Consider the following 15959-nt stretch of genomic DNA (forward strand, 5'->3'; position numbering starts at 1 on the left):
GCTGGGAATAACTGCTCTCCTCTCTGCACCCCAGGCAACAGAGTCTGACTTTGTTGCTTGGGGTGCACAGTGGAAATCAGTAGAATGATATCTTGGTGAAAGTCCTGATATTCATTCAAGAACTTAAAGCAAGGGAGAGGAAGAAAAAATAAATCCCCAGAAGGACTCCAGTCTCAGATCCTTCATGGCAAGTACTTGCAGCACTGTTTATTCAAATGTATAATAACAAGCACCAGAAAACAACATGCAACATTCTCCCCCCACCCCTGATCTGCAATCCCAGAAGTAGGAGACTCATGACTATGATAGTGAAGGAAACTCATGTCCAGGAAAGGTCCTAGGTGGGCACCCTGGCGCTGGGTTAGAGTCTAGTGGGACAAAGGGCAAGTACCCTGCCCATTAGCCTCCTACAGCAGCTGGAGAAACCAGACCCCTTCTTCTACCTCAGGACCCACTTTGCAAAGCAGTGATGCCAGCCCTGGTTGGAGAGAACATGAGTCCTATGAGGCACTTGGCCCTGCCCAGCCCTCTGGAGGTAATGGGGTGAAGTAGCCTTTCCTCTTAGGGTGGCCATAGAGAGTGAGGCCATAGCCTAAATCAAGGCTCTTCTGATGGAGAACAAGAGAGCCTCTTGAGAAGAAAAACAACAAGCCTTCTTGCTCTAAAGAGAGTTCTGGGCTGGGATTCCTTGGCAGGAGTGAATATAATCTCCCCCCCACCCCCTGCCCGCAACTGCTTTCCCTAGCTGAAGGCCCAGTTGCTAACTTCAGCCCCCAAATGAGAACACTACCCAGCACATTTCAAATAAATTATAAATACAGACACAGAATCCAAACAAAGATCCAGTAGAAGCTGCTCACAGACCCCCACAGAGGCCGGCTTGAAGAAAAATGAAGGTCGCCCCTTTGTTCTCTGTGTCTCTGGAGCTGTAGGCAAAACTGTCCCCCCTTGTCCTTGAGTAACCATGGGGACAGCTCATGACAGAGAGTTTCAGACTTAAAAACCCTCTCACCCCATCTCCTTTCTTTCCTCCTCAAATCTCTTCCCCAAAATCTTAAACAAACAAAAACTAATTCTTTCACTGAGGGACTCAAGCATTTGGGGATGTAAATCGCACCCTTTCCCCATCTGGAGGAAATGACTGGCCTGAAGTCAAAAGTCCTGACTCCTAGGTACCCCAGTAATGCACATGTTACTATGGATGGTATTTAGAGAGGTGAGGAGGTTGAAGGGGGTTGACTCAGTCCTGAGGAGATATTGGCACAGGGCACATTCACCTTTAGGATGTTTAGTGGGCCAATTGGCACTGGATTGGAAAGTGGTTGGATTCTTCCCTCTTCTTCCTTCCCTGGGAAGCCCTATGGCCAGGGCAGATTGAGCTGGGTAGGAAGCAAATGATCCTTACCCAGTTAGCACTGATTCTCAGCCTTGGGGCCCAGAGAGGGACTGAAGGAGGTATCAGGAAGAGGATATACACTAAAGACAAATATGGAACTGGGTCCCAAAGTGAAGAAGCACCAATAGCATCGGCCTGCCCTGGACTTGGGAGGGGATAGCGACTGGGAGAAATAAGGACACAGGGGAGAAATGGGACGGCAAGGGGAGAGGGAACATCCTGTTTTCAAGATGAGAAGGAGAAATATGAAAGAAGGACTAGAGAAGGAGCAGGGGAAAAAACTGAGCAGGGAATAAGGAAAAAATGGGCCCATCCATCCTGGGGCTCTGGGGCAATTTAGCCTCATGATGGTCCTTTGGCCCTTCCTAAGCCCCTGTCTGGCCCCACAGGAATAAAAGGAAGGCCTGGACAGACTTCAGAAAGGATCTCAAATGCCTCAGATGCACGATGCTGGGGAAGGGAGATGGACAGAGAAGTAAGGGGATTAGGAGGCAGGTCCTGACTCCACATTTTTGAGTCCCAAGTGTGAGACCAAGTAGGAGGACAGGGAGGAAGATAGGGCGTTTCTAAAGTAGAATTTAGAGTGTTGGTGGAAACTGCCCCAGCCTGGTGGGTGGGAGGATTGAGGGGATAGAAGAAATTGATTCTGCCAGCAAGTTTACTGGCTTTACTTTCTTGAAGCTGCAACTCAGTTGCAATTTATCCTGCTCCCAGCTGAGTCCAGGCAGACCTCATCAGCACCCTCTGAAGGGCTGTTTTCTAGGCTGGTGGACCTCCCTGGTTTACACATGGTGGATTCTGTGGGCAGGCAGAGGCCAGAGAAGACAGTGGAAGGCACACTGAGTAGTGGGATGACTGGAGATCAGACGCAGGGACTAGATGACAGCCACTGAGGAGGGGTCGCCAAACCACTATTGGGGCCTCCACACAAGGGACCAGAGGGGAAGGCTACTAGCTGATTTCTCTTCCCCCTAATATTGTTGAAGCCGGACAGGTTGACAGAAAGGTGGCTGCTAGGAACCAGTCTCAGAGCACTGGTTTCCTGCCCCCAACCCTCACCTGCAGCAGAGGCTGGTTCTCAGAGACTGTGAGGGTACAAGTAAGACCCCAAGTAAGATACCTGGGTCCAGGCACTGGACAAGAAGCACTGAGCTCCTGCCATTCATGCCTCCAGCAAGAAGGAGGATAGGAAGCCACTGAGAGGGCTGCCCAGGTTTCCAATAGCTGATGCCTGCCCATCGTCTCAAAGCTCAAAGACCAGAATGATGGGGGAGGGGAATTGGAGGAGGAAGAGAAAGGTCCTGGAAGCCGGAGGTGGTTGAAGAGGTGCTGTCCAGTTCAGGAGTAGCCAGGTGGGGGGCTGCTTACTGCTTCTCCACTGCTCCCTGCTCAGCTGCACTCTCCTGGCTGGGACCCTGGCCCTGGTCCTGGTCCTGGTCCTGGTCCTGGTCCTGGCCCTGGCCCTGTCCATGCCACGGGGTCTCCTTGAACACAAACCAACAGTTCCCGGCCCACAGGAAGAAGTTGATAAAGCCAAAGAGCTGCAAAGACATCAGGGGAATTTGTGAGAATAGTCAGGGGGTCATTGTGGGAACAGGGAGGGGGAGTTCCTATTGCAGTGGGGGTGGGGGGTTGTGCAGGGAAGAAGCACAGAGGGCTAGAAAGACTAAGACAGAGAGTTCGGTATAGAGGCAGGACTCAGGGCCATCAACTATTTAGGGAATCCCAGGTGAAAGTGTCTAATTCTGTCCATACCATGCACCCAAGCTGTAGCTTGGTCACTAGCAGAATCTGGCCCTTTAGAGGAGCATCGTGCAAAGCATAGCAAGGAGCCAAGCAAGAGTCAGCCCTGGGGTGCCTCCCGCAGCACACGTGAGGCCCTGTTCGGAGCACCTTCCACCAGGTAGGTGTGGCAGGAGCTGTCCAAGGTGCTCCTTCCCTATGATCAGGCACCTAGCCAGGGCTATATTCAAATAGTTATTCAACATATTTTTAAAACCTCACAGCGGGAAGTACTTAGAGGGAAGTGTACTGATGTCCCAAATTATCTTTGAAATGCACTAAAAACAAGACGGATTGATGGATGAAGAAGTGAATAATATGTGATAAAGCAAGTCTAGTAAAAAGTTAATGGCACAGTCTAGGTGGTGAGTGCATGGGTGTTCACTGTAAAATTCTTTCAACTTTGTTGTATCTGTGAACATGTTTACAATAAAATTTTTTTGGGGGGAACCATCAGCAGGGTTCCAGCAAGTTCCAGACGTGTGTTCCTGGTGTGCCAGCCATTAAACATTTCAGCTGTGGGAACAAGTCATTTTCAGAGCAGGGCTGAAGTGGCTGGGATGATGGACAGCATTTGAGAAGCTCAAGACCTCAGCTCTTTACCAATGGATATGGACATATTTCAACATACTAACAACTGGGATGGCCAAATCTATATGCATCCAGCTGACCCACCACTGCGCCAAAGCCCCTTTCCAGGCTGGAGGGCTGAGTGACAGTAAGCCCCTTCCCACTCATGCTGGGTCTGCTCCCAGCTTCAAGCTCAGCCACAGCCCCAGGCTCCCCTTTATGTGCTCACACACATTGTGTAGAACAGGCAGGAGGAGGGGAGACATCACAGAGAGCGTGCCTAGAGGTGGGGAAACGAGAAGGGAATTGGAGGCAGAGTGCAGAAGGAGGAAGGAACAAAAGGCTAAGTGGCTTTTGGGTTCCCCTCATCACAAAATGTCCTCTCAGGGTCAGCCAGGAGCCAGCAGCCAGCATGAAGTGCAGTGAGGGCACCAGCTCCAGGTGCAGGGGATACCAGCTCTGGGACACCCTCTCTTTCCTTTCAGGACCTGCTAACTGGGACAGGCCTGGGCAGCAGGGCTAGTGTTGCTTCCTGCAGTGGCCACAGGTCTCACCACGGAGATGTTGGCCAGGCCCATGGAGGGCGTGGCCCCGGCACTGCACACTGCTTCCTCTCCATGGCACACGGACATGGCTGCTGTCAAGCTGGATGGTCGTGTGGCCCCCTTGACATCGGTCAGGCCCTTGCCCCAGGCAGCTGCAGCTACCAGCCAGAAGAAGGTGAAGGAGACAGTCACACAGAAGTCCTGGGAGGAGCAGAGGGATGGGAAATACACTCAGAAAGGCCCCATGATTCCCTTGCTTCTTTTCCTCTTGCCATGATACTGGCAATCCCAGGGTGCCAATAGAGTTGCCTCTTCCCATCCTACCCAACACCTAGAACCCAGGTGGTCCTGAGGCATCTGTTCACTGCCCCCAAAGGAGTCCTGCCACTCAGGCTGCCCCTGCTAATGCCCTCAGATCTAAGATCTGGCTACAATGTACCAAGGCATCTATTGGTCAGCCTCACCCCAAAACCCACTCATCCCAAGTGGAGCCTAAATTCCCCACTCTTCCCTCCCAGGTTTTTCTTTGATCACCATTGCTCAGATACAAGTGGCAGACTGCAGGACGCAAATGGGGTCCCTTAAGGCACCCTTTCCGTCTTGCATGCCTGGGATAGGAAGACAGTAAAGAGGAATAATATTAATAATCGCTAATGCTTATTGAGACTATGTACTAGATACATACATTCTCATTTTTTCACATACACACACAAAACTATGAGGCAGGTATTACTTTATCCCCATTTTATCGTTAAGGAAACTGCGATTTAGAGAGGTTATTTAACTTGTCGAAGATCACACAGCAAGTAAGGGACCATGCTGGGATCTGAACCCAGGCAGTCTAACTCCAGAGCCTGCTTGTGTATGGTGCTATTGTGCCTCCTGTGAACAGAAGCAAGCAACGGGAGGTTGATGGAGGCAGAGGTTCCACCATGGGGGTGGAAGCCGCCATGTTTGTCCTCTGCTCCAGTTCTGACCTCAGCCCCCTCACAAACATCTGTTTCTCCACCCCATTCCTTCTGGCCTGTGCTGACTCACCACCAGTGGGAAGCGTTTGTTCTCTGTGTAGAGGTTGTGGAAGCGCAGGTAGATAACTAGTGCAGCCATGGTATAGAAGAAGGAAAAGATGCCAAGGGTCACAAAGAACTCGGCGGGTGCAGAGAAGTCCCCCATGAGGTGCATGGGCTTGGAGCTGGACTCTTCGTCGCAGAGGGGCATCTCATATTGGATCCGGTGCAACCTGCAGGTGGCAGGGGAGGCCATCCTGAGCTCAGGCAATCCTCTCTCTCCCTGGCCCAGAAGTAGTCCTGTGCTAGTTCTCAGCAGGGGACTCTTACAGAGCCAAGAAAGGGGTCATGTAGGGAGGAAAGTTTCTGGAAGGAACCTTGCAGTCAAGATAGGAACTTCCCCGAAATTTCCAGTAAAACTCTACCTTCCCCTCAGCTGCTCCCCCGCCCACCCCACTCATCTACCCTGCCCAGACATGGTGACCATGTATTCCCAAGTGTCTCCAGGGCCCTTTAGGTCACAACTGCAATATATGTAGTTCTTCTCTTTCTGGTAGCCGAACCACTAGGCAGATCAGCTTCATTCTGCCTCTGGAAAGTGCAGGCCCAGAGTGGCCAAGATAAGGTTGGAATCACCCATTCTCAGGCTTTATTGGGCTTTCCAATAAGACAGTGGACAAATTAAAGAGAAAAACACAGCCTATTGTATATGAGACAGTTAATATAACTTGGATGCTGATACTAGAAATTTCTGAAAAGGTGAGCCCCATCCCATTTTCCTCTGAACACTTGGGCTCCCTAATTCCTAAGCTCCCAAATACCCAGAAAAGAGTTCACTTCTACCTCCCCGTCAAGGTGTGCCCACTTGTATCCTGGTCATACTGACTGAGGATCCCACATCAACTCTTTAGGATGTAAGTACTAATAAGCTTCCCTACCTTCAAGGCAGAGAGGAGGCTACTAAAGGTCAGAGAGACCTGTCCAACTTGTCCAGGTTCCTGTAAGCCTCCATCCCAAACTGCATTGGCTCTTTCTGTATGAGCTGGTATGACCTGCCATGGGTTGTCCATGGACTGGAACATTATTATAACAGTGATCAATCTGTATTTCCCTTATGTTTTGCTCTGTTCAGTGTGTCTGAAATTGCTAAAAAGCAGAAAGGATCTAAGTTTTATCATTCTCTTTGAATCTGGAGTGGCACACAACGAATGGTTTTTAGGTTTCTGGAGGAGGAAGAGACCAAGCAGGTCCTGCCAATCAAGTTAGAGACAATGTGCTGGGTTGGAACCAATCCTTGCTCACCTGAAGGGATAGCCAAATGCAACGATGATGGAGCTCACGTCCTTGGCTTCATTGTTGCAGCGAACCATTGCTCCTGTCTCCCCGCTGTAGGAGCCACAGGACCCGAAGGCGAAAATAGCAAAGAGCTGAGAGAGAGTGAAGCCTCTTTGAGAGTCAGAAGGCCTCAACTGGCCAAAGTCAAGAACTAACCGTGACTCCCCGCAGGTGCAGACATTAAGTGCAGGAGTCGGGAAGAGTGAGGATCCCCTTTAATCAAGTTCTTCCTAGGTAGAAACCCATGGCTTCCATTTGTCTTCCAGCCTCAGGCTGCTGGACCAAATAGCCAAATGAATAAGGTTGACTGAGTGGTGTCTGCAAGGGAGATGAAGAGGCAGGAAATGGACAGTTGCCAGATCTCTCCATTTGGCATGACTTGGGGACCACAGGTAGCCTCCTTAAGATGACTAACACAAAACTTCTGCAATTCAGGCTTTAGGAAACGTCTAGCTTACAGATAGACTTGAATTTCCTTCCCAAGGGAGAGACACACTCAGAAAGATTCCCCTGCATCAACCTAGATCAGACATGCCTACAACGCTTTTCATTTCTCCTTTGAACTAGTCATCTAATCTTGTTTCCTAGTTGCTAACTTCCAGTGGCTTCCTGCCTTGGTGGAGGTATAGCTGGAGGGGCCAGCTTCTACCAAGCCACCCCAGATGGGCCATACTGCTGTCCGATAGTACTGACAGCCTAATTCCTCTTCCCCAAAAGGCACATGGCCTTCTAGCAATAGCGCTGGCTGGGCCAGTGTGACAATCTTGGCTCAAGCCCAGAGAAAAGTACCCTCCACTTGCCTTATCAGTCTCCACTGTTTCTCCACTGGTATTTCCCTTTGTCATCTGTTGATGCTGCCATTTCTCAGTGTTAAGATACAGAGGTGTCTCAGGTCACTCAAATTGCTTTCTCCTCCACCTTTCCTCACATTTTACTACACCTTCTCTCTCGAGTGAAATAAAATTTCCTCATCCTATGATTTTCACATTTCTTTCTGGGAAACACACTTTGATTAGAAAAGGAGGTGAGAGGCCAGGTGCGGTGGCTCACACCTGTAATCCCAGAACTTTGGGAGGCTGAGGCGAGTGGATCATTTGAGGTCAGGAGTTTGAGACCAGCCTGGCCAACATGGTGAAATCCTGTATCTACTAAAAATACAAAAATCAGCCTGGCGGTAGAGTGTCGTACGCCTGTAATCTCAGCTACTTGGGAGGCTGAGGCAGGAGAATCACTCGAACCCGGGAGGTGGAGGTTGCGGCGAGCCGAGATTGTGCCACTGCACTCCAGCCTGGCAACAGAGTGAGACCTTGTCCCTCTCCTGCCCACCACCAAAAAAAAAACAGAAAAGAAAAAAGAAAAGGAGGTGAGAAATTGAAATGTCTTATCCTCCACATCATCTGCTCAGATTGGGTTTCCTGTGCACTTACCTTTGACTTGTACACAATGTCACGTTCTTATTAAGCAATGAGCTTATTCTCTTAATTGTTCACTTTCTGTATGTTTCTTCGAGACTCGGTGTCTTGGACATTAAGCACTTGGAAGACAGCTGATGTATATGTCAGCCCTGCATCCAGAGTCTAGAATAGAAGCTATATGCACTTTATTTTGCCAATGCTTGTTAGCATTATGGAGTGAAAGGAGACCTGAACTAGGAGTATGGAAACCTAGGTTCCAGACCTGGTCCTGTCACTAATTAGCCAAGTGAGCTCTGACAAGTCACTCTGCTCTCTGAGTCTGTTTTCTTATCTTTTGTTTTTTTTTTTTTTAGACAGAGTCTTGCTCTGTCGCCCAGGCTGGAGTGTAGTGGCGTGATCTTGGCTCACTGCAAGCTGCACTTCCTGGGTTCACGCCATTCTCCTGCCTCAGCCTGTTGAGTAGCTGGGACTACAGGCGCCCACCACCACGCCCAGCTAATTTTTTGTATTTTTTTTAGTAGAGATGGGATTTCACCGTGTTAGCCAGGATGGTCTCTGTCTCCTGACCTTGTGATCCGCCCACCTCAGTCTCCCAAAGTGCTGGGATTACAGGCATGAGCCATCACGCCCAGCCTGTTTCCTCATCTTAAATGGAGGGGTTTGGAGTAGATAATCTAGAGGCCCTTTCCAGCCCTGGAACTCTCTCACTCTCTGAGAGTAACGCTGTCAGTGTACTCTTGGCTGGGCTTGCCAACAGCTGTGCTTTGCCCCTGCGAGGTGTCCAGTGCCACTGCCCCCGGCTTGCAGCGCCTGGCCTTGCAGATCTCCATGCTGGAGCCATTGACCTCTCTCCAAATAATGGGCACCTCTCTGTTTTCAGGAGGTTTATTCTAGACAAACGAGAATTGTCTCCACATTTAAAGATATCTGGGAAAGAAGATAGTAAAACCTCCCTCCAATGCCTAAATACCCTCCTCTCCTGAATTAAATGATGGAGACTGCAATAGAGCCCTGTCTGCCCGCCTTCTTCACAGAGGTAGAGAAGAGTCACTCGAAGCCTCTGCATCATTACCCTTTACTTACTCAAAGTGGCCTCACCATTGTAATAGTGGAACTTCTCTAACTCTTCCTCATAGGAATTCGCTAATCTTTTGTCAGTTCTGTGGCCGTCTGATTCCTCTTAGAATTCTTTATTCCTCTTAGCTTCTGGTGCCCAGAACTGGACGTGATTAGGGTGTCACATTCTGGGAAGGGCAGCACAGTTGGAAATATTTTTACCCGTTGGCAGTTAGTCAGTGAATGGCTCCTTATAGGTTCCTTAAGAAAGCAGGGGCTGAGCATGGTGGCTCACAGCTGTAATCCCAGCAGTTTGGGAGGCCAAGCAGGAGAATGGCTTGAGCCCAGGAATTTGAGACTAGCAACATATAGGCAACATAGCAAGACCCTCCCCTACAGAAATTACAAACAAAAAATTAGCAGGGCCTGCTAATAGTCCCAGCTACTCAGGAGGCTGATGTGGAGGAATCACTTGATCCCAGGAGTTCAAGGCAGCAGTGAGCTATGATCATGCCACTGCACTCCAGGCTGGGCAACAGAACAAGACCCCCATCTCAAAAAAAAGTAAAGAAAAAGAAAGTAGGTACTCAGAACTTGGGGGCAGTGAATGGTCAGTTATGGAGCCTTCTCTTCACCAGCACTCTCCTGAAAGTTACTCCTGAGCATCTACAGAAAGATAAAATTTAAGAGCATGTACTATGCCTAGCATGTACAGTGCCTACTATGCACGGTTCTAGGCACTATTATCTAGTAGTGAACAAAAGAGAAAAAAGGCCAAGCATGGTGGTTCATGCCTGTAATCCCAGCACTCTGGGAGGCTGAGGTGGGAGGATCACTTCAGCCCAGGAGTTTGAGACTAGCCAACTTTTTATTTAGCCAAGAAAAATTAGCCAGGTGTGGTGGTGCACATCTGTGGTCCCAGCTACTCTGGAGGCTGATGTGGGAAGATCTCTTGAGCCCAGGAAGTCAAAGCTACATGATCACACCACTGGACACCAGCCTGGGTGACAGAGTGAGACCTATCTCAAAAAAAGAAAAAGAAAAACAAAATCTCTGTCCTCATGGGGCTCATACTCTAGAGCTGCACTATCCAAAACAGTAGCCCCTAGTCAAGCTTGATTATTTAAGTTTAAGTTAATCAAAATTAAATTAAATAAAAAATTCAAGCCGGGTGCAGTGTCTCAGACCTGTAATCCCAACACTTTGGGAAGCAAGGTGGGAGGATCACTTGAGGCCAGGAGTTCAAGACCAGCCTAGGTATCAGAGTGAGACCCCATCTCTACCAAAAAAAAAAAAAATAGCTGGGCATGGTGGTACATGCCTGTAGTCCTAGCTGCTGAAGTGTGTGGATCACTTGAGCCCAGGGGTTCAAGGCTGCAATGAGCTATGATCACGCCACTGCACTCCAGCCTGGGTGACAGAGTGAGACTGGATCAAACAACAACAAAAAAGTTCAGGCCGGATATGGTGGCTCATGCCTGTAATCCCAGCATTTTAGGAGGCCAAGGCAGGTGAATCACTTGAGGTCAGGAGTTCGAGACCAGCCTGGCCAACATGGCCAAATGCCGTCTCTACTAAAAAAAAAAAAAATTCAGTTCAGTCACGCTAGGCACATTTCAAGTGCCCAATAGCCTCATGTGGCTAGCAGGTACTATCTTAGAGAGCACAGATTCTAAAACTTTTCCCTTATTACCAAAAGTTCTACTGTGTCTAAATGACGGTCCTGAGGTTCTGACAATCCTGAATCCCGCTTTCGGATTCCTCAGAGGGCAAAATACACCCACAATAACTTTAGTATTTATTGTATTCTGATTCTTTTCAAGTCAGGGATCTTACATGATAATTTTTTATTTACCAAAATATATGTTTAAATCTGAACACTATACAGTCGGATGGTACCAGAGCAAAATGAGAACATCTGAAGGGAATCACAGGTTCACAGAACAGCAGAACAAAAGGGACCTCAAAGATTCTCATGCCCAATCATCTCACGTCACAGAGGGGGAATGTGAAGCCCCAAAAGATTAAGTCACTTTCCCAAAGTCACATTTAGTTGATGTGAGAGCCAGGCTTAGAATTCACATCTCCTGATTCCCTGTCCAGTGCTCTTTCCATTTCATGTGCTCATTAACTCAACACTGATTGAGCATCTACCCTGTGCCAGGTGCCGGAGATATGAAGAGGAATAAGACCTATCTCCTGCTCTTGAGAATTCACATCAAGAAAGGAGCATCATATTAAAACAAACAAACAAAAAATAATAAAAACAAACACTGCATCCCAGAGTTATTAAGGCTAAAGAAGAGATCTCTACCGTGTGCGTTGAGGATTACAAGGAGGGAAGGAGTAGCTCTGTGCCTTGGGGTGCAGAAGCTCAGAAAGACACCTTCTCCCAATGCCCTTCATGTCTCCTAACCCTCCATCTTTCCACTCCAGATTTGCTTTCTTCCCTAACTGTGCCAAGTGACTGAGACACAGAGAAGAGAGGGAAAGAACTGAAACCACCCCTGTCACCAAGCACAAGGCTCTGAGATGAGCAAACTGGTTATAAAGAGTAGCCAAGGAGAGGTAGAGGCCCTGAGACAAGGGGGAGTTCTAGCATTCTGGTGCCAACCAGCCTTCCTCCTCTTGGACCTCCATTGCTGGGACAGCAATGGTCATTTTCTGCCCTCCGCCTCCTCCTGCTTCTGCATCTCTTTTGCAACGATGTCAGAATAACCTTTCCAGTTTAAGGATGAGGCTCCCCTTTGGCACTGACATGCTCGCTGGTGATAATCCTGTGACAGTCCTGAGGACGCTAACATCACCAGTTAGCTCACAGCACAAGGAAGACAAATTCTCTCCCCAGGTCCTACTCCCATGCTTATCTCATTGTTTTTTGTTTTGTTTAGGTGAGGTGGCTCATGCCTGTAATCTCAGCACTTTTGGAGGCTGAGGTGGGAATATCACCTGAGCCCAGAAACTCGAAGCCAGCTGGGGCAGCATAGCAAGACCCGATTTTTACAAAACTTTTTTACAACTTAGCTGGGCATGGTGGCATGTGCCTTTGGTCCCAGATACTTGAGAGGCTGAGGTGGGAGGATTGCCTGAGCTTGGAAATTGAGGCTGCAGTGAGATGTGTTCGTACCGCTGCACTCCAGCCTCAGCGATAGAGCCAGTCTCTATCTTAGAGCCTGTCTGAAAAAAAAAAAAAAGATTTGGTATTTACTTACTCAAGGTTCCAGGGCTAGAAAGCAAGAAAGCAGACGGGACTCAATTTAAACCAGAGCCTATCTGACCTCAAAAATCTGTCTCTATCTTTCTTTTTCTTTTGCTTTATTTCCTTTTTTTTTTTTTTTTTTTTTTTTTTTTTTGAGACAAGGTCTAGTTCTGTCACTCAGGCTGGAGTGCACAGCTCATTGCAGCCTCGACCTCCTGGGCTCAATGATCCTCCAGCCTCAGCCTCCCAAGGAGCTGGGACCACAAGCATGTGTCATCACACCCAACTAATTTTATTTTTTTATAGAGACGAGATCTCCCCTTATTGCCCAGGCTTGTGTCAAACTCCTGGGCTCAAGCAATCCTCCCACCTCAGCCTCCCAAAGTGTGTCTTTTTCTTAAAAAGAAAAATTTTTTAAAGATACTTCTTTTCTTTTCTTTTCTATCTTGAACTCCTATGATTTGATGTCCTTTTCTTTTTTTAAAAAAACTAGTTCTTCAATAATTGGTCTATGTCCAGGTTATTTTTGCTAGCTTAGTATAGACTTAGTGAGACTCCAGAATTGGAATTGAGGTGAGATTAGTTGATTTCTCAATTTAAAAAAAAACACTCTAAGATAAGCTCCTGACAAATAAAAGAATAACATTACTTTAGATTCCAGTAAAATCTCTGCTTTTTGGTAATAAGGACAACAAAAGTTCTCAATTACCATTACAATAACCGCAAGCTTTGTGTTTTCTTTTTTCCTTCTTCAGTCAGGAGCACTTGATCCCTCCAAACAGGAAATGAGTGAAAAACTCAAATGACATTTCCACTGTCATTTCTGGTGCTGGTGCCTGTGTACTTTTTATGTTACCTCATCTGCAGAGCTTCAAAGCAAGTGAAACTCGCGCCCTGAATTCAGGCTACCTGGGATGGCAATAAAGCAAAGCACGTTTCTTTGTGATGCTACCCTGTGAATGAAGTCTGAATTCAGAGTCTAGCCCAGGGCCCAGGCTTTAGCATTCTGAGAGAAAAGGGTCTCTGTTTTGCACAACCCCCTTTCTAAGTACTTGAAGATCATAAAAGTCTATCAGATCTTAATTCCTAGGGCATTAGTGCTGACCCCAAGACTGGATCATTTCCCTGGGCATTGCTTTGTACAGCCTTTACAGAAATGTGGGTATTTGGAGTGCTGGGTGGAGGGAAGGATGGCAGGATTGAAGAAGGAAGCTTTTCAGAATCCCTCCAAGGGAGAGGAGTCCATGGTCTAATAATCTCATTGTTTCCCTTATCCTTTGACAGTCTGTCTCAAATTCTGTTGGATCCATTTGTTTAATTTAATGGTAAAATTGTTCTCTTACATTTCAGGTTCCACTCCTCTGGATTGCTTATAATGGCTCTTCCAGTTCTGGATGCCAGTCACTCAGAGCCTTAATACCATTTTTATATGGCTCCCTCTGGCACTTGAGTGGTGGATCACAACAGGGAAGGGGCCAAAGGCAAAAGAGCTCAATCAGCAATTGGTCTAACCACTTTTGAGGCAGTAAGAAAGGTGGAGAGTCCCCACCAGGTCCCAGACTTTACACTTGGGAGCTCCCAGGCTGGCCCGATAATCCCAAATGCACTTTTGCCCCTGGGTTCCAGATTTGATTATTCTCATCCAAACCATGATTTAAGAATTGGTGTCACAGTGCTAATTCTTGTCTTTAAAGCCCTGTAGAACTCAATCCTCCTCAGTATTAATGGTAACTTATTCCCTAGCTGAATTCTGTACTGAGAGCACATTAATTAAGTTATTCACACACACATTTGGTATGTGGATTGTCTAATTTAAAATCTCTTCTGCAATAGTGCACTAAATGCCCACTACAAGTCTTTATGATTTGAGAAAGTGACTGCACCTGTCCACATTCCTAATTTATACCCAGGAGGCCTTAGGCACTGGCCTAGTGAAGCAAGATAGTATTTCCACCAGACTATAACAGGGGAAACTGAGGACCTGAGCAAGTGACTTTTTCAAGGTCACAAAGTAAGTCTAACCTACGGCCATATTCTGGCACACCAACCTATTTAGAGCATAAGGAGACCCTAGGAAGGTTCTGATCAACATCTGACTAGTGTTAGAAATTGAAGTCCAGAGAAATGAATTGCCCAAGGTGACATAGCTGGAAAAGGCCGGTCTAGATCTGGATCCCAGGGCCCCAGCTTCTCAGATCAGTGTTCCATCTTATTCTACATGCCACATTTTAGCCATGCCGTGATTTTTATTCTTATTTTTTTCTTTAATTTAATCATAGAACCACAAGCTCCGTTCATTCATTCATCCACTCCCTCGCTCATTTACAGGAACTCAGATTACTCCAGTGACCTCAACAGGGAAAGGCGAGCCGAGAGCCTGTCCCCTGAGCCCAGTACCTGCAGGATCATCCAGGCCCTGGTGGGTTTGGGGGCAGGATGGTTTCCATCGCCTGCTTCCTTCCCTCCTTTGCCCTCTGTGGCTTCCCTCTTGGTGAAGAGTGGACCTCGTCTCCCTCGTCCTTCTCCCCCCTCCCGTCACCAAGGAGTGGTATGTGCAGGATCAGAGTTCTGGAAAGGTTACACCCGGGTCCTCTCGCCCGGGTGAAATGTGAGCGCCCTGGGCAAAGGCTCCTTGCACATAGAAGGACCGAATCCGGGACTCCGCATGCCTCGCTCTTCACCCTCCTGCCACTAAGTCCGGAGAAGCAGCCCCAGCCCGCCCCTCCCCCGCCCACCTGTCGCCGCCCCCCACCCTTCCGCCGTGGCCTGGCCGCAGCACCTCCCCAGCCCCCACCCTGGCTCCATTGCTTCAGGTCAGCGTCACAGCCCAGGCTCCCGAAATAGCCCGGGGCCGGGGCAGCGACTTACCCACTGGAGAACTTTGATGAAGCCCAGCGGCTCCTCCAGCCGCCGCCAGCGCAGCCCCACGAGTAGGCGGTCCACCTGCGGAGACACAGCCGGCCGGGGGGTCAGGACGGTGGGGAGCCCTGGGAAGGCGTTGGTCCCCTTGCCCCACTCACACGCGGTCCAGGGGTGGGATAAGGGTGCAGCCCGACATCTAGGTGGAGAGGGGCGGGTGAGAGAGTCCGGGGCGCGCAGGGACTACCTGCTGGCGCGGCGACTTGTCCGCCGTGCGGCCGGCGCTCTCGGTCGAGGACATGCTGGCGCGGCGAGGGCTGGGCGCGGCGTGGGGGCTTGGCTCCCTGGCCGGGAGGCGGCGGACACCGCGGGGGAGCGGGGAGCTGCGGGTCCGGGGCAGAGCAAGCGAGCGGGTCCGGAGCGCGAGCGGCCGTCGGTGGGCCGGAGTCCAGGCTGGCTGGCTGGCTGGGACGCGGGGGCGCTGCTGTTCGTGCTCTCAGAGGCTGCGGCCGCCGCGGTGCCCCGCCGGCAGCAGAAAGCCCCCGAGTCCGATTCAAACTTCTGTCAAACTCGCAGAGAACTTGGCCGCCGAGTCACGTGGCGTGCGCTCCCGAACCCTCCTCCCGCCCCCTCTGCTGCCTTTCTCCGCTCGTCGGGCACCTTAAAGGGACCTGAGGCCTCCGTGGTTAGTTCTGCCGCGGGGGGGCTCCAGGTCCTCCTCGCCGAAGCCTCCGGGACCGGTCCCCACCGAGACACCGCGGCCGTTGGAAACCCTAGCCAGGCGCACCTGGACGC

At 49.4% G+C, this 15959-nt stretch overlaps 1 protein-coding gene across 1 annotated transcript; it reads right to left on the reverse strand.

The window, feature by feature from the left end:
- Nucleotides 1–181: 181 nt before the first annotated feature.
- SYPL2 (synaptophysin like 2) lies at nt 182–15759 on the reverse strand. The gene is made up of 6 exons (XM_032155122.2): nt 15412–15759; nt 15174–15248; nt 6603–6727; nt 5332–5533; nt 4303–4494; nt 182–2937 (listed from the first exon to the last, which is right to left on the reverse strand). Exons 1-6 carry the CDS (start codon nt 15463–15465, stop codon nt 2761–2763), a joined length of 825 nt encoding a protein of 274 aa, XP_032011013.1. The 5' UTR covers nt 15466–15759; the 3' UTR covers nt 182–2760.
- Nucleotides 15760–15959: the final 200 nt, after the last annotated feature.

Source organism: Hylobates moloch, unplaced genomic scaffold (assembly GCF_009828535.3).
Source record: "Hylobates moloch isolate HMO894 unplaced genomic scaffold, HMol_V3 SCAFFOLD_5, whole genome shotgun sequence".
NCBI classification, from domain to species: domain Eukaryota; kingdom Metazoa; phylum Chordata; class Mammalia; order Primates; family Hylobatidae; genus Hylobates; species Hylobates moloch.

Coding starts and splice junctions, on each gene's coding strand:
- SYPL2 (XM_032155122.2), bottom strand. CDS start 15,465: ATGTCCTCGACCGAGAGCGCCGGCCGCACGGCGGACAAGTCGCCGCGC. Junction 15,249..15,411: donor ACAAGTCGCCGCGCCAGCAG/GTAGTCCCTGCG, acceptor GTGTCTCCGCAG/GTGGACCGCCTACTCGTGGG. Junction 6,728..15,173: donor TCATCAAAGTTCTCCAGTGG/GTAAGTCGCTGC, acceptor ACTCTCTCTCAG/CTCTTTGCTATTTTCGCCTT.